We start from the raw sequence: 13953 nt of genomic DNA on the forward strand, positions 1-13953 counted from the left end.
AATATCTAAAAGGACGACTTTAAGATTATAAATACATATTCAAATTAATGATACATATATACATTTTTTAGTACTCTTAAATATTTTATTGCAGTAAAAATAATACAAAACTATAAGAGTACAAAATATAGCAATATAACAAACAAAACTAAGAAAATAAAAGAAAGCTATCTTCAAGCTTTTAGTTTAAGTAATAAAAAAATTCAATTAAATAATTGCCACAAATGTTTTGTATCAATTAACATTCGACTAGAATCAAAATAAAATTAAACGATTAATTTAAGTATTAAATATAACGAGAATTGTTGGGTATGAACATTAAAAAAGAAAAGGAAGCTTCCTCCAAACCTCAAATCAAAATTTATCAGAAACTTAAAAAATTATTGCCATAAATCTTCAGTCAAAGAGTTTAAAAATAATAGTTTTGGTAGTCGCTTTCCTAAAATACGGTTTCGAGTTTTTCTGACAATATTCCCAGCCTTCGAAAATAATCTTTCAGCTGGTGCAGAAGTGGCCATCACTGAGAGGTGTTTCAAAGCTAAGTCTGTTAATTTTGGAAAAGTTCCCTCAGAACTTCTCCATACATCGAGAGGGTCTACTTTAAGATTTGATAATGGCGCTGCGATATATAAATCTATCTCTGTATTTTTTGTCATTGACGTATTAGCAGCCATTATTTTGTTATGGTGTACCTGCCATATATCTTGATCGTCGCTGGCAACTTGTGATGAAACAGATGATTCAAAATCGGTCACCAGTATAGTATCATCATTCCTAGTATTTAAACTTAGGCATCGGTTGGTATAATTAATTGTTTTTGACAAAGATAATGGCTCATCTAAATGAATTTTTTTGAATCTAGGATCCAAAAACGTTGCGACTGAGAAAAGGTGAACTTTCTGTATGTTTTCAAATCTTTTTTTTAGTTCTGTTTGCAATGAATATTTGAATTGATTGGCCAAATCACTGGTTATCGGTATAGCGTCTAACAAAGTTCTCAAGCACTTGATAATAGGTATAGCTTTACTAGCTGTCACATATTTTTCAGCGCTCATTTCTTCGGTAACATTGTGAAAAGGCTTTAAAACTTTTCCAATTTCTTTGAGCACAACGATTTCGTTTGCTTGAAGCATTTGGGGTGCATTCGGATGGTTTATTAAAATAGATCCAATTGTGCTGCTCATTAACACAAAACGTTCAATCATAAATAATTGTGAGTTCCATCTTGTAGACACATCTCCGACCAAATGCTTCAATTTTCCTTCAACAACGCTTTCCTGCATTTGCATCTGTCGCAATTCTTCAGCGCCTACACCACTTTGGTGGAACCAAGTTACGATTTTTCGTACTTTATCCAAAAAAAGTTTAACATCAGAGGAACTCACAGAATTTTCAACTACTAGATTCAACGTATGTGCTAGGCATCGAATATGTTTTGCTCTGCCGAAAGTAATCTCAATAGCTTTAACCATGTTAGCGCCATTGTCTGTAGTAACACTCACAATTTTGTCATGCGACAAACCCCAATCTTCACAAACATTAAGAACCATCTCCGATAAATATTCGCCTGTATGATTGTCATGAAGCGGTTCACATGCGATATTCACCGATTTCATTTCAAAATTTTCTATAAAGTGAACAGTCACGCCTAAAAAACTTCTTAACTGCATATCCTTCCATTCATCTATTGTAAGATAGACGTTTTTAACAGACCGTAATTTTTGTTTAATAAGGGTCTTTTTTTCGTCATATTTAGTATCAATGAGATCTGTGATAGTTTTACGACATGGAACCTTGTACAAAGGAACGATAGTTTTCATTAGCTTTTTGAATCCTGTTCCTTCCACCATATTGTAAGGAAGACTGTCCCGGCATATCATTTCTGCGATGCTGTTTGTTATTTGTTTATTTTTTTCTCCATCTGAGGCATATGCTGAAATTCTTGAAAAAGCCGCTCCGATAGTTGATCTAGCCCGTTTTGGAGTTAACGACGAAGCCTCAGTGTCTGTCAATGGCGAATGCACCAATGAATCATTATGCCTCAAATTGGTAGTATCCTGGACATCAACTTCATGTGAATTCTGCGGTGATAAAAATAAAAACAAAATATAATTTAAAATATTTTAAATAATAACTATTACATCAAATAATGAGTTTTACCTCGTCAGCTTGTAAGACATCAGAATGTTTTCTTTCCATGTGCTGTTTCAAGTTTGTAGTGTTATTGCATGTTTTTAACTCTTTTGGGCAGTATTTACATTTTGCGGTTGCATTTTCCTTCCTTATTGTAAAATACTTGCGCCAGCAGCTTCTGGGTGTTTTAGCAGCGGAAGACATTTTTATGGTTAAACCAATATTTATTTCGACACTTCAAAGCTTCCAAGAAATAAATAAAGGCAGGATCACAATTCATTACATATTTGTACGTAAAGATGGCACTGATTTTTATCGACTTGTTCACATTAGTTAGCTTACTTATCCATTTTATCATCCGTCGCACAGATGGCACTATTTACAAAAATCGATTTAAAATGTGTAATTCATATAATCGATTTATTAAAAATCGATTTTCGCCTTTAATAAAATCGACTACAAAAAATCGATAATAAGAAAAAAAATCGATTAAAGCAAAAATCGATTATTTTTTAACATCCCTACTCAAATCCCTTTTCATAAGAAATAACAATTTTTTGATTTTCAAAAAAAATTGTTGAAGAAAAGAGGTTGAATCTATTTGTAAATATAACGAAAGTAAATCCAAAATAGTCAGTAAGTATTTATATGCAAAAAGTAAGTATTAGAAATAAAAAAAACTGGCAGTAATAAAAGGACTCTCTTGAAAACGCCGACAGGCTCTTTGCGAAAAAAGGCAAACCTTCAACACCAATTCTTTTTAAAGTGTGCAAAATATCAGTTACCATCTTTTGAGGCATGCTATTATGGGTGGCCAATGTCTTAATCTCACACACTTTACCATTAGCTATGGGTCCACTTGCACTACTATATTCAAATCAATGTTATTGCGTAAAATATTTGCGCAAATGGATTAAAACTGTTTTATGGTTGATCTTTAGCTTCTGTGCGGTGCTACGACTACTAATAATCCATATTTAAAATCGTATTGGTATGCTACTTCTGTATAAAGCTTCGCAAATCTCAAATTTTTTATTGGAACTCTACGTATAGCCAGTATAATAAAAAAGTCCATATTTCCTATACATCTGTGTGCATATATTTGAATATTTTGATACACATAAACATTCATACGAGTTTCGCTAAATATTCAATGGACCCATAAATATTTTGCAGTTAATATATTTTATTTCAATACAATTAGCTACCTGAATTTCGTATCAATAATAAAACAACAAAATAACAAAACAAAAAATCAAAAACATTTCATAGAAAATTTATGCATGCCTGTTATGCCGACGGTTAGATACGGGCGTTTTGCGAGTTATCTTCACAAACACATTTGGTAGGTTGTTGGTAGCCAAGTTGGTTAGATATCCATAATAAAATATGAATATTTATGTTCAAGTGTCACGTTCTACGCTCCAAGCTTAAACTGCCTTACATCAAATGATTGCCGAACACCGCCTATAAATATGTATATGTATGCAAGATTTTTATACATCCCCTGCAGGGAAATCCGCCAATACGGAATTGGTTTGCTTTGGATAAAATTGCCGCTCTTACTGAATTCGTAGTCTTTTAGAAAATGTTGAATTTTACATTTCATTTTTGTTGTAAGAAGTGTGAAGTTTTGGCAGCTGCATACTTTTCCTGGTAGTCCGGAACCAATGAGAGATATGAGATAAAATCAATTATCTAATCGTCCTACTAGGAGACGATTTCAACCATTTCTTAGGGCTTTCTGTTCAAAACACGAAAGAACTTTTCTGGTTCCAACTCATTTCAAGAGGCACTATGGCCTTTCCATGGGATGGGAAAATGATTACTATTTCATTAGTATATTTGGCCCGGAGCCCGTTCTGCCACTCCCTTCTGCAGCCATCAAAGCCACGGTTAGCAAATGGGTTACTACAAGCCACAAGCGAGCTTGGCAGGCTGAGAGAGGCTGCAGCTGGACTAAATTGATATTACCTGTTATGTCTGACCGATTGTCGCAAATCTTCTTGCCATTAAGTAGAAGGGAGTGTAGACGGCTGGTTGGACTGATAACGCGCCACTTTCTGTGGGCGAAGCACATGAAAAGGTATGCATCTCAGACAGTGTACTGTGCCTAGCTTGTGAAGAGGAGGATGAGACGGCGGACCACTTCCTATGCGCTTGCCCCGCCTTCACTCGAATCAGGTTTGATGTGTTAAAAAGTGACCACCTTGGCTCCTTGGCCCCACAAGATCTACTCAGATTTCTTCGGAGGTCGGGTAGATTTAAAGAAAATTAAAAGGGATTCCGAGTGCAGTACAATGGACTTAATTTTGTCTGAGTGCTGTACTTGCTAGTTCCCCCGACAAAAAAAATATATATATTCATAATGAAAACTAATTAACCAGCTTCAAATCAAAAAAATTGAGCTGTCTTTCTATCTGCCTTTCGGGTAGGTCTAGCAAGGAGCTAGTAAATCGAGCAGTGCTTGCATAGTCTGTTGGTAAGCCAAGACTTTGTTTGAGCAGTACCCTTCTTGTTGTTCATGATAACATGAAAAAACTGAAATATTTCGTATGCATACTGCCTGAGTTCAAGCGCAATGCGACATGAAGGACATAATCTGGTGAACTGGCTCATCGTGGCCATATCTTATCCGGTAATAGCAATAGTAATAACCCAGGCATGTATGGAGTATGGATAAAGCTCATACTTTTCCTCTTCTGGGTCTCTGAACATTCATCAATGACCTCACACACATTTTATCCTTCCTATCTATCTCTTCTTTCTACTGAAATCTAACCGCGTGTAGTACAATGGTCTCCTGACTGAGTGCTTGGATTTGTCCAACCACTTACAAATCGAATCTAGTTTAATCTAACCCCAGGCATTCTCAATTCAGCAAGTTGCTCGCTAATTTTTGTCCACAAGTGTTCATAAGTGTTCAACGCAGACGGGACACCCGTCTACGAATCATTGCCCCTTGCCATATACGAGAAGTAAATCTGTAATTTGTCCACGCAATTGTTGCTACCACATTTTTAGGGTAAAACAAAAAATAATAGAGCCTATATTTTGAATTCTCTGGAGGCATCTTCGTACAGTAGAGCTATATACGTTGAAGGGCGTATCCCTCATGCAACAAAATGTCGATTTTTCCCTTTTCACACAGATGTCGTTATTCGCAGCACTAGTAGCGAAGTGGTACGCAAAAAGCGGGTTCGTGCTTGAACCAGACGTTTTATGTCAGGCTTTTCCTGCAGGCTGTGAAGTGTGGCGACTACCATTGAACACAGTTTGGCGAATGTCCCAGAAGTAAAGCGTGTAAAATAAAGTTAAAACTATTTGATAGTTGCGCAGGGGAAATATTGTACAAATTTAAGCAAAAGTATGAAAATTATATATTAAAACAAAAGCAAAAATAAGAAAAATAAAAAGTTGAAAACATAAAAAGATGAAAACGAAAAAAGTTGTTTATCCAAAAAAATAAAAAAAAATAAGTGCATTTCTAAATCCAACTTATAAGAGCATGCAGAGCGGCTTCAAAGATGCCGAATGTGCGCATGATTCGCTTTGAAACTGGTCAAACCGACACACAAGTGCGCATGCGCGTACCGTTGCCGACAAGTTTCGTTGCCACAACTTTGGATTGCTGCCACAAATACAATATATTATTGTAACGTACAGCACACACACACAGATTCATACGTATGTACACTTATACCGGTGCTTTCTATTAATGACTTCGGCTTAATAACGCAGCACTGCATATACAATTTGGCTTAACTGAATTAACAGGCAGGCCGCTGCTGATCGCCGATCGAATTAAAAGCCGAATCGGAGCAACAAAATCCAATCCATTGGCTGTGCTATGTGTTTGTATTGTACAACGTAAACAACAACAATGGAATCGAGCACAAAGAAAATCACAAAGATGCCGCGCTTATTTGCGCAAAGTCAAAACAGTTAATTTATATGATGTCGCGACTACTGGTCTTACTGATTTAAATTTTTTTTTGGTTAATTCGTTGGACATCGATTTTTTATTTATCGTTTTTATTTTTCTTTCCAATTTTTATAATTTGTATATGTTAAGTATTTGTTATTATACTCGGTTGCTGTTTGGGTGACTGCCGTTTTGCACGAGTTTAAATATGAAATTAACTTTGTTGAAGAAAAAAATAAAATCTGAAATCTGAATAACTAATGAATTGGAGGCGAACGAGTGGCGGGCATGAAACCAGATTTTGATAATTATGGAAAAAATTAACAAATACCAGCAAGTGATTGGCGAAGAAAGCTTGAACGCCATAAATTTGTCACGAATTTTATTGGCCTTTAACGAATTAATTAACGCAAAATAGATTAGCGAAAGATAAAAATTAATTTGTGATTTCAAAAAGTCAAGAAAACAAAAAAATATATAATATAATTATAAAATATACAAATTTTAATGGAAATTAAATTGGACAAAAACTGATGAACCTAAATACAATGCAAAAGTTATGAATAATTATTGGAACTAATTAATTTCGGTTTGGACAAAGAGAGAAACTAATCAAAAAACACGAATGGGTGTTAGGAGTAAATATTTTGGCAATTTTAAAATAGAAATTCAAGTTTTGCTAATGAAAGTAGGAATGCATTTTAGGCAACTAAGGTCCATGCGGATGTCAAATTACTATGGTGGGTTGGTAAATGGGTAAAAGACGACTGTATTCGGACGGTTTTATATAAGTAACTTTTTCATGGGAGAAATACACTCAGAGGTTTACCATTGCCTGTCAAGGGGTGCCAGCTATTAGAAAAAACTTTTTTAAGAGTTATCAAATACATACAAAGGGGTTTTGCTACTTGAATTGCTATTCTGGCCTTTCGGAAGCTGACAAATTGGGGCTCTGGTGTGATTTGAGGTTTTAGTGCTAAGCAGCTTCCGTTGTTTTTGGTTACTGTTTCGTTTAATATTTATTTTTCTTGAATTTGATCTGATTGCTAACACCGGTTCGATTGGTTAAGATATTTGTTTTTAAAAGCTATAAATATAATCTCACATAATTTTGGCTATAGCATTTCCTTAAAATCACGCAAAGTTTTGCTCTACATGCATGGTGAAAAATACATAGAAAAAATGCCTTTTCACTCATTCGTTCGTCCTTCTATAATCGCCTGTTTTTACATTATTATTGGTCAGCCGCATGACAATGACATTACAGCAACGAAGAATAGTTAATTATGAATGGTATATAACCATTTGCTTGCCACATGAGTTTGATGAAATTCGTAAAAGGAACAAAAAGAGACGAATCATCATCCTCCACCCGAGCCAATGCGAGCTCTCACACATCAGCGCTAACAAAATGATTTTCGACCGTACGAAATATCGAATTTATGTGCCATCCACCGTACAATCCTGATTTGGCACCCAATGACTTCTTTTTGTTCCTTCACAGTACGAACTAACTACGTGGTCAACGATTTTCGACGCCAGAAGAAGCAGTTGACGCGTTTAAAATTCATGTTTTAGAGTTTTCTCAATTGGAATGGACAAAGTGCCTCGAAAATGGGCTTCAAGTGAATGCAAAGGTGTAGTGGTCATCATGGAGAATATCGTGAAAAATAGTAAAATCGCTTTACACCACCAATTTTCATTTTTTCCATTGTTAGGCAGGAAATATAATTAGCAGCCCTCGTATAAAAAGAATACTTGAGATAAATTTACCACTACTAATGAATTTTTTATTAAATTTTACTGATGCTTAAATAATTTCATATTCGATTAAAATTCTTAAAATGAAACCTTTACGGCAGAGGACTCAGTGGCGTAGATAGGGGGGGGGGGGGAGGGGGGGGTCAAGGGGATCAATCCCCCCCCATGAGAAATTGAAACAAAAATTTTTGAAAAATTGTACTTATACATGTATATGCGTCCATTTCTCGAAATGCCTTCAACCTTTTTGCAGTATGACATCATTTAAACCACTTTACAATGAGAAAGAAAAGATCTTTTTATAATAGTTTTGAATTTGAACACAATTGAATTCCCGCGCCTAAACGGGCTTACCAATTGAAAGGCATGAAATGGTGCTGTCATCGATAATTTATCGACGATAAGGACGTATTGAAGTTCGATAATCGAACATAGAGTCAATATTGCGGATTTATAACCTATTCCATAATCACGTTTGCATTGTTATTTGTTTATCATCTCATGATGAAAAGATTTTTAGTGGCAAGAACACCCTTTGCTAAGAATAGCGAAAATGAAGAAAATGCAGAATTATCTGCTGAAACGACTGCGACGAAACTTCGTCGTGAAGCGTCAGGCAGTGAAAATACAGTCAAAGATTTTGGCCAGATCCAAGTGTATGCTACTTGGGAAGTTTATATATATATTTATGTCATTAATTATATGATGTTCAAATTTACAGGTGCTGCTCTTGCTAGTGGTAGAAAATCTTCAAAATTTTGAATTGGATATTTCTTTCTTGATGGGCCAAGGATTTGACGGGGCAAGTAATATGTCCGGTCAATATAAAGGTGTTTAGGCAATTATACGTAATAATTATGCGCCTCATGCTATATACGTTCATTGTGCCGCACATTCTTTGAATCTTGCTATATCCATCACTAGCAACATACCAGCCATTAGAGATTGCCTCGGTACCCTCGAAAATGTCTACAATTTCTTGCATACCCCTAAAAGAAAAGTCATTTTGGAAAACACAATTGAAGAATCTGATGAAACTCCACGAACGAAATCTTTGAAAAGATTGAATCTGACTCGATGGGTTTCGAAATATGAGGCCGTCAACGACTTTTTTGAGTTATTCCCGTTTGTTTACGAAACTCTAGATGCAATGAGAACCTCGGAAAAAAACGCCAAAAATCTGAAAAACGCCATGGATTTCGAATTTTAAATATTATATATTTACATATTATCAATGTAATTTTTCAACTTTCGTTGCCTTTGAGTCATGAATTGCAAAAGGTTAATTTAGATTTGGTCTAAGCCATGGATCTCGCCAAAGATTTGCGCCAGGAAGTAAAAAAGATTCGCGCAAAAGAAGATGCTTTTTCTGCAATTTACGAAGCTTCGAAAAAAATTGCTGAAAATCTTGACATTGAGATCAAACACAAAAGAATAGCAGACAAAAAAAATCGAGCAAATCCTGAAGTTCAAAGCACGGAAGATTATTTTCGTGTGACAGCGTTTAATCCTTTTTTAGATTTTTACATCATGGATCTTGGAGAAAGATTTACCAAACATGAAAATATATTAGAAAGATTTTCGGCCCTATTCAAGCATGATTTGAACGAAATCGACAAAGTAGCTGATAAATTCATCAAAACAGTCTAGTTTTACCAGGAATTTCTCACATGCTGTTCTTGTCGAATTAAAAGTTTGGAAGAGATATTTAATTCGTAAAGGCGATATCAAACCTGGAAACTCATTGGATCGTTGATCGCTTGAACGGATTGACTGCTCTAGCTATTCATCATGATATTCCAATCACAGCCGATGAAGTCATAGTCAAGTTATCGAAAAAATCCCGAAAGCTTGATTTTCTTCTTTAATTGATGCAAGAATTTTTTGCATATTGAGGGCATCCAAGTGAAAAAATTTATCCGTAATTTTTTTTTGGTTTATATAGAGTATGGTAAGTGATTCCCATGATTATGGAAAAAGAAAACCGATAAAAATATTATATATTGAATGTAAAAAAAAGATATTGTCAAATTATATCCCCCCCCCACCCCCATCACAAAAAGCTATCTACGCCACTGAGAGGACTATTGACATTATTTGCACACGGTCGCAGCCCACCTGTGACAACAACAACCGCATTGGTAAGCCAACCGTTCAGTGTGCAAATAAATTTGGGAAGACAAAAAAAAATCACTTAAATGCATTTCACTAGAGTTCTGTTCAAAACAAGAACAACAAAAGGGCCGACAGCATTTGGGTACGAGTATCTCTAATTTGCTTTTTAGGAGCAACAAACTAACTTCAAAGTGGCCGCTGATCATACAATGCGTAACGAAGTAGCGCGCGAAGAGAATTACCAAAATGCGACGTAAATCCACCACAGCGCAACAAATGCGGGGCACAAAAAAAAAAAAAAAAATAACAAGTAAGGAAATGCTAAATGCGGTCCGAACCGAACTATTCATACCCGCGAGCGTTTTTAGTAATTTAATTAATTAATTTTGCTGGTTGACTTTAGGCTGATGATTACTTTTTGAAATCAAACATACAAAGAAAACAATGAGAGTTATATGTAGTAGTATGAATGCCGTTTCCCATCGACTTTTATGTTATTCTCATTCCTGCTCAAAGTGTAATCAGGTTAAAGGAGGTTGGCCTCGGGAGGCAGACTCTCAATGGATGTGGTAGTATTTGTAGCCAGTTATCACCGTATTTCTCTGAACTTCAGACAGATCTCTCTTCTCGCAAACTGGAGTTTAAGGGTCGGGCCAGGACATTCTTTCCAAGTAGATAGGATTGGTACGAGGGGAAAATCTGAACCGAAGCTTTTATCTCTGTCGACTGTCTTTACTGACGGCTCCAAAATTTAATTGGGAGCCGGAGCAGGGGTTTTCTCTAAATAAGCCAATTTATCTATCTCTTTTATACTGCCGAAGTCTTTGCGATCCTGCAAGCATGCAAAGTGTTTAAGGAACGCGGGAGCGAGTGAGAAACTAACATTGTTTTCGATAGTCAAGCCGCGATTAAGGCTCCGACGATGCCATGGTGCAGAACGAAATTAGTAAACTCATGCAAGGAGGAGATCAAATCTCCGGAAACATTTCTCTGATCTAGGTTGCAAGATATACGAACATAGAGGGAAATGAAATTGCTTATGTGCTTGCCAGAAAGTGGACTTAATTAGTTTAAGAGACCTCCTACCCGGTTATCGGCATCCCCCGTAAAGATGAAGTGCGCAACTTATTATGGAAGTGGAGCTCCACTTCTTCGTGTGCTATTTCAAAAACCCTTTGGACCCAGTACAATAGAAGGAAGACTAGGAAAGTCTTTTGGACTCCTCGCAATTCAATATCCAAACTCGCAGCTGAGTTTGCCGGTTACTGGATGATACACAGACACCCACAAAAACTAGGTTTACCATATAACCCTCACTGCAGAAGCTGCGCAGACCTTTCAGAGAATGAGACCTTTTAGAGAAGGAGATCTTTTAGAGAAGGAGACCTTCCAGAGAAGGAGACCTTTCAGAGAAGGAGATTGTTAAGCACTTCCTCTGTAAATGTCCAGGACTTGCAGCTGGACCATTAAAGTCACTGCGTGCTCTTTTCTTCGGAGTGCTTCAACCTAAATCCCATATCAATATTTTCCAATACATCAACAGTTCTGGCTGGCTGTAGATATCTATCCATTGGAGGTCTCATAATGGTAAAAAAACGGCGCTTAGTGCTTTAGTGGTACGTCAGCCATTTCACCTACCTACCTAAGTATAGTTTACATCAATAGACGGACGAATGGAAATTTAGTCCTAACATACTTGTATAAAAGATGGGCGTGGCTTTTAGGTGATATCAATAATAGTTTTGACGGAAAGAAATGAACAATGAAATATATTATAAAATATTAGTTTTTGCTCAGCTTATGATGCACAAGATCGGCCGAACGGACTTACAAAACTAAATCGAATTCACTCATCATTCTGAGCATTTCGTTATATGAGCAAATATGGGTCTATATCTAACTCGATCCCTTTATGCTGTTATGCGGGAGGGTATAAAATAAATGTTCAAAAGGAATAATGCAGGATAGCAAATCAGCAGTACAAAGCAAGAGGCAGAGTGAAGAGACTGATTACCCACAGGATCACCGATCACCGATCAGTTTGACTGACTGCTTGTCTGCAATTATATTGCAGGTGTTTTGCCACATCGAATAACAAGTAACTAAAATGAAAAACAAATATATATATATAAATACTGAAAAATAAGTAATCAACGGAGCTAAACCAATCAAAAAATGTTCTGCCGATCCATTTGTGCCGTGACATTATCTGATCTTCACATTCTTTCTCCACACCGTATTACACACTTCATTTGCTTTGCTCATTTATCATTTTTACGGCATACGCACTACACGAGGATCACTCGCCCCTTCTGAGCAATCTCCATTGCTGTCGTCATGCTCAGTTGTATCGTTTGAGTGTCCTTTCACGCTCCTGGCAGGTTGCCATCGACATCCTGCTGTGCTGTTGTTTCGTTCGTTTTGGCGACAGCTCACATAAACAGATAACAGCCACATAAGTCGTTGCTAGTCATCAGTCATACATACGAGATGTGTGTGTGTGTGTGTATGAAAGGTATTTGTTTGTACCTGTGTACGTATATGCGAGTATGCCAGTATGTGAGTATGTGTAAATGTATGTATGTGATGTGGCAGTGTTTTGTCGCTGCCTTTGATCCTTCGAACAACATCAAGCAAAGTTGCGCACCGTTGGGTTTCTTATTATTTGCTGCTCAATTATCACACGTTTATCGTTACGACCTTGCGTGGCATGGCTTCGTGGCGGGTTTTCTCCAGGTCTTTTCATCTTCATATGTGCACAGATATATGATAAATATGTATATGTACAAATACACATACCACTTAGTTAGGTATATTATATATATATATAATATATACATGTACATGCCACTACTTTTTGTTATTGCTTCCCGCCGCAATCGCGGCAGATCAAAGTTAAGAAAAATTCAGAACAACAATATAAATCTTGATTGATGCTTCTAATGGCCATGGAAAGGGTTCTAGTACACTAACTGTCACTTTACGGGTACAAACTGCAATTGCTGTGAGTTGTCCTGGCAAGCTTTGCTTTAATTGATGTGGTTGTATCGAAATTTCTTAATTGTCTTGTAATTGTCTAATAAAGTCTTTGAAGCCATGAAATGCAAGGATTTCCTTCAACTTCTGCATTACACGTTTTTTTCTTTTTCTTGTAATTTTTTTCTTGCTGTAAATTCATTGTTAATAAATTGTTGATACATCACCAGCAATAAAAAAGTTTACGCCTCAAAGTATGCAACATATTTCAAAACCAATTTGCATTAGCATTTTCGTGACTTTTCTTTGTTGCGACATCTGTGATTAACATCCTTACCAAAATCTTATCCCCATCGCTTGTGATGCTTTTTGCAACTACTTTTTTGCAATTGTTTCTACATGAAGTCACTCGTGTAAGTAATTACGATCATTTTGAACCCAGAATTATTAAAATCGGTTCATGTTTGACTAAGTTATGGGCATTTAAAAATTTTTTTTCTTATATAATTAAAAAAAATCGAGTTTGAGCCGAAAAACAAAATTGCCGATAACTCTTGAAAAAAAAATTTTTCGGGCGAACAAAAAAATACGTGTCTCATTATTTTGACCAGAGAGCAACATATTTCAGTTACATCGAAATCGAAGAACATGACCCGAATAGCCCGGTTGAATTGAAACGGAAAGCATCTTGGATACTTGTACACATTACGCCGTCTTGAGTAAATCTAGCTCTGTACGTATTTTCGATTTTTTACAGTCTTAAAAATGGATTTGAATTTGCAACAACGAGAAAATTAAGCGATTTTCATGATTTTTTTTATAAGTAGGGATGATTATTTGCGGATCGGAGGATTTATTTAACATATATTCAACTATACTGACACAAATTTTTATTAAAAAATATGAAAAATTGCAATTGTTATTAATATTAATGCAATGACGTCATAAAAAACTTATGCACCTTGGTGGCCACGATACAGCGGTGAAAAATCATCTGAAAGCAAAAAACCAAAAAAAATTCTTAACTTATACATCAATGGCTA

The 13953-nt window shown here is 36.0% G+C and overlaps 1 protein-coding gene across 1 annotated transcript; it reads right to left on the bottom strand.

Moving 5' to 3' along the window:
* Positions 1-305: 305 nt before the first annotated feature.
* LOC129241461 (E3 SUMO-protein ligase ZBED1-like) lies at positions 306-2487 on the bottom strand. The gene is made up of 2 exons (XM_054877793.1): positions 2161-2487; positions 306-2081 (listed from the first exon to the last, which is right to left on the bottom strand). The coding sequence occupies exons 1-2, from the start codon at positions 2335-2337 to the stop codon at positions 381-383; spliced, it is 1878 nt and encodes a 625-aa protein (XP_054733768.1). The 5' UTR covers positions 2338-2487; the 3' UTR covers positions 306-380.
* Between the last annotated feature and the right edge of the window lie 11466 nt (positions 2488-13953).

The sequence above is a fragment of the Anastrepha obliqua genome, chromosome 3 (assembly GCF_027943255.1).
Source record: "Anastrepha obliqua isolate idAnaObli1 chromosome 3, idAnaObli1_1.0, whole genome shotgun sequence".
NCBI lineage: Eukaryota > Metazoa > Arthropoda > Insecta > Diptera > Tephritidae > Anastrepha > Anastrepha obliqua.

Coding starts and splice junctions, on each gene's coding strand:
- LOC129241461 (XM_054877793.1), bottom strand. CDS start 2,337: ATGTCTTCCGCTGCTAAAACACCCAGAAGCTGCTGGCGCAAGTATTTT. Junction 2,082..2,160: donor ATGTCTTACAAGCTGACGAG/GTAAAACTCATT, acceptor TTATCACCGCAG/AATTCACATGAAGTTGATGT.